Here is a 4,235-nt window from a genome sequence, read left to right as displayed (position 1 = left end):
AGACGCTGCAGCCAGGAGGAGCCAAGAACAGTATAACGGTTGTGTCATTATCTCAGGCCTATTACCTACCCCTGCTGAAGAACAAGCGATCAACTATGGTAATGAACCCTCTGTCCTCACACAATTAACTGAAGGAGCCATTATCTAGGTGAAACGTGATTTTGGATGCTGCTACTTTGCAGAAGTTGACAATGGCAACATCTGGATGAGCAGAGAAGACACAAGGATGGTGATGTGTTATGATGCTGCAAAGACCTACAAAAATATAGTCACTGTGCTGTACCACACTCACAATGGATAATTAGAAACATGCATTACAAGGTAATTGGATGATTCACATCACACCCTTGTAGTGTAGGGTGTAAAACTGCTAAAGAAAATCCCCTTGGGCATGCGCAGTTCAGCTGGGACACCTCATGCATATGAACAAGTATTTACCTTTGCAATGCTGTACATTGCACCTTAGCCTCTCTCCTGGGTTGGCACGGGCCAGCTACAAATGCCATGACACCAAGCGGCAGTCACTTCCCCAGACACAGCCTCCCACACTGAATTCAAGTTCACGCACATCAACAATGCAGCACTATTACATGGGTTCATTCGGCAAAGCCTACCTCAGTGACAGCACTCAGGCTGTTTTTTGAACATAAAGCAGAAGCCATACAGATAGCAAAACAATGTTTATTAAAGGCACAGGGGAAAATGCAAAAACGCAACACCTACTTTAGGTATATAAAAAGTGAACCAATTCACAGTACATTTAACTGTGCCCATAATACATTTGAACAGGACATTTTGAGTCTACCCTGCCTCCTCCCAGAATTTAAAACAAGGAAAAGAAACAATGAAAATACTTTTTTATCACCTTACACAACCGCAACTAGAGGTGTCTACAAACACATAGCATCTCCAAAGTTTTTTGGTTTGTTTTTTTTAAACGTATGCTGCAGTAAGACAGTAAGGATTAAGTCACTGGAAGTCCTGCTGGATATTCTCCTTGTTTCCTTCCCCATGTTGCTGTTTGATTTGTGAAATTTCATTTTCTAGCTGCACAATAGTTCGTTCAATCTCATAATTTTTACTGACAAGAGACACCCACCTGGAAGGGAAAAGAAATAAGAAAGTCTTCAAGTGTTATTTAACAATCATCTGTTTTAAAATCAAAGACAATTACTGCTCCAAAGAAAGCACAAAGACACCGAATAAAGCAGTATTTTTCTCAATACATGATAAACCTGTTGATATCAATGGTAATTTGAACAACCAAGTGATAAAAAGTAGTTTTTAACCCTGTTAAACCTTAGCACACAAAATTTAATTTACATCCACTAACTGCCAATATTTAGATAAAGAGGAGTTTAAGAAACAATTTAGACAGGAAATTTCAAGTAGCTAATATACCCTCCTTTTCACATCTGTTGCTCATTGATTCACTCAACCACACTAACTATTACATAGACCTGAATTACAAATCCTTTAAAACACTGTGCAAAGCAACAGTATTCACACGATAACATCCTACAATAGTACTGAAAGATCACTGACGCTCTGCATGGAAGAATTTCAAGCAAAAGATGTAACTGTGGAAGACATAACAGAAAAATTCTAGATACTCACGTAGATTCCATTTCTCGTAGCTTAGCCCCAGCTGTGAGCTGCATGTTCTTTCGTTGCCAGTTCAGATCTTGAATGCTTTTCCTGGGGAGAAAAAGATCTATGTTTTGGGATTTTTTGTCTCCTTCCTTTAAAATTTGTAATATCTGCAGCTTATTTCAAAATACACCTAACCCCTATAAGCACTACCAGAAAACACTTGTGTTGACAGGACCATAACTACAACATATAGATGGACAAAGCCCAGTACAGGATAGCATGCAGAACCCTCCCCCCGGCAAAAAAAAAACAAAACCACCAAAACAACAAAAAACCTCCACTCTACTACAAGCAAAACTTCAAATGTTCAAGCCTACTGCTTCTGGACAAGTGCAGAACAGAGAAAATGTTTTGTTCTTGCTGGAAAAAAGAGTGAGAAAAGCAAAGATGAATGGCTAATCATTCACAAAATTGAGTAATTCAGTGAAGCACCTGAGAAGTGCTGAATACTTAAAATACTTTAGTCTCTAAGTAGTTCCTAGTTCACATTGCTAATGCTAATGCCATAGGTCCTGGTGTTCCTTTAGCCTTCCCAACTTGAGTTCTGCTTCTACCCTTTCCCACACGGATTCTGTCCAAGACAATCTAAACGTGCAAGTACTGATAAAAGCTATGACTTGCTATGCGATTTGCCTTCTACCCATGTCCCAGTATACAGTCCTGTCTTCAGGCTGAAAATGACAGTAGTTCACCTAAATCAGAAAGCTGAAAAGCTTAACTTGCCAAGTCCATAGCATGCTGTCTACAAGTGAATTGACAGTGCATCATTTCAATATACTACAACCTCCATCCCTGAGTAATCCATCTCTCTAAATTCATTAAAGCATCCACTTTAAAATGATAGGCCAAACCTAACATCAGGGAACGTGTCTTTGCTGAGACAACTGCACACTAAATAGAAGTCTATCATCAGTGAAAAGAAAACATGACTGCATTTCAGAGAGGATTCCACCATAATCCATTCTGTTCCAAGCAGAAGTTCAGGCAAAACAAAAACAAACAAAACAAACACAGAGTTTGAGTGGAAAAGGCATTACGAATGTAACTGCTTGGGAAGTTCATGGTCAGATTTTTTAATTATTGTTATTACTAGGTCTGTTTTCCTATGACCACAGCAGCAGCATATACACAAGCCTTTGTATAGCTTGTGGCAGAGGTTCACCTCCTTCCAACTTCAGTATGAAAATATGAAAAAGAATGACTCACCTCAACTTCTGAAGCTCTTTCTGGGCTTGTTCTATCATATGAACCAGATGCCTAATACCAGAATGCAAGCAAAGCATCAGGAAAACACACAATTGCTAGATCAGACCCATTTAACCTGCCATTTAACTCTTCAGAGTTAAGGATGCAACAAGCCACTTCAAAGCAACACCAGACAACTTGTTCTCAGTGCAGTCTGTGCTTTTCACTCCTGAAGGGAATGACACAGGCCAAAACACTCCAAGTGTAACATAAGCAGTTTTAAGACATAAACCTTCAATAATCACTACAGTCAGCGCTTGCCATCAGATGGTATCATGAAATCACATCCATTATCTGATTGAGTTTTATCTTCAAGGTGGTTCCTGTATGCTTGCGCTATTCTGACTAGAATGCTATTGTAACATCTCCCTACCTTATCAGCTATCTTCTAATTTTAATTCTGAAGTTATCCGTAACAAATTTTTATTATTGTTTCCCTCATATAAAATTGTCAGAGCACAAACAGTTCTTTCCCTTCCTGATATATGCGTGAGCTAATAGATCCTCCACCTGCTTTCCTTCTCCCAAGCTAAGTAACCCTTTGCCTTCTCTGAAAGCTAACTTTCACACTCCTTTTGTCTACACCTTTATCTAAGGCTAAGCTAACCTTACGTGAAAGCAGACATTCTCTGCCTGAAATAGCCCTGGTGCTTCCTGGAACCATATGGTCTACAACTTTTTTTGGGTTTTGCAACAGCTTTATTACTAATGGCTCCAGGCTGAGCAGGATCAGTAGTAAATTATCTTTATTTCCACTACTGAATTACCATTTCACAGGCTGTCATTAGACCCTTCAGTTATCCTCAATTAAAGCCCATTACCACCAACTGCTACTTGATCAATAACTCACAGAATTCAAGACTGGGATATATTGAAACACAGGCTATTTCTTGGCCACAGAGATGGCTCCTTGTCTTTCAGATCAGCCTCCTTCTCTTCCACATACAGCTCTGACAAAGGGGCTCAGTTATTCCAGAATTCGTTCTAAAGATCCCCGCTAGACTTACACAAGAATACACGAGAAATATACAGAAACTGAAGTCAGAACTTCGACTAGGCTCAGCAAAGCAGATAAAGGCCTTACTCGTTGTACACCTTCCAAGCGTTACAACCATGTTGCGACATTAACTCCAGATTCTCGATGCGGACGGCCTGGTGCTCCAGTTGCGCCATGGAGTTGTTCACACACTCCTGCCACGCCGTGATATCGTTCTTCTGCCCGGAGGACGGGGCCGGCAGCTCGTACCTAGAACACGCCGCCCACCACCTCAGGAGAAGGTGCAGCGGGCACCGCTCACCTGCTGGCGCTCCCCGAGGGCGCCGCGGCCAGCGACGGG

The 4,235-nt window shown here is 40.9% G+C and overlaps 1 protein-coding gene across 1 annotated transcript; it reads right to left on the bottom strand.

Moving 5' to 3' along the window:
* Positions 1-667: 667 nt before the first annotated feature.
* BCAS2 (breast carcinoma amplified sequence 2) lies at positions 668-4,144 on the bottom strand (the record flags this gene model as incomplete). Its single annotated transcript, XM_009708731.1, has 4 exons — positions 668-1,099; positions 1,618-1,698; positions 2,860-2,910; positions 3,983-4,144. Coding segments are annotated over 4 exons (424 nt in total), but the record flags the coding sequence as incomplete, so codon positions are not given.
* Between the last annotated feature and the right edge of the window lie 91 nt (positions 4,145-4,235).

The sequence above is a fragment of the Cariama cristata genome, unplaced genomic scaffold, assembly GCF_000690535.1.
Source record: "Cariama cristata isolate BGI_N322 unplaced genomic scaffold, ASM69053v1 C11485016, whole genome shotgun sequence".
NCBI lineage: Eukaryota > Metazoa > Chordata > Aves > Cariamiformes > Cariamidae > Cariama > Cariama cristata.
Note: the sequence above shows the minus strand (reverse complement) of the source record. Positions and strands in the feature narration are given on the sequence as shown.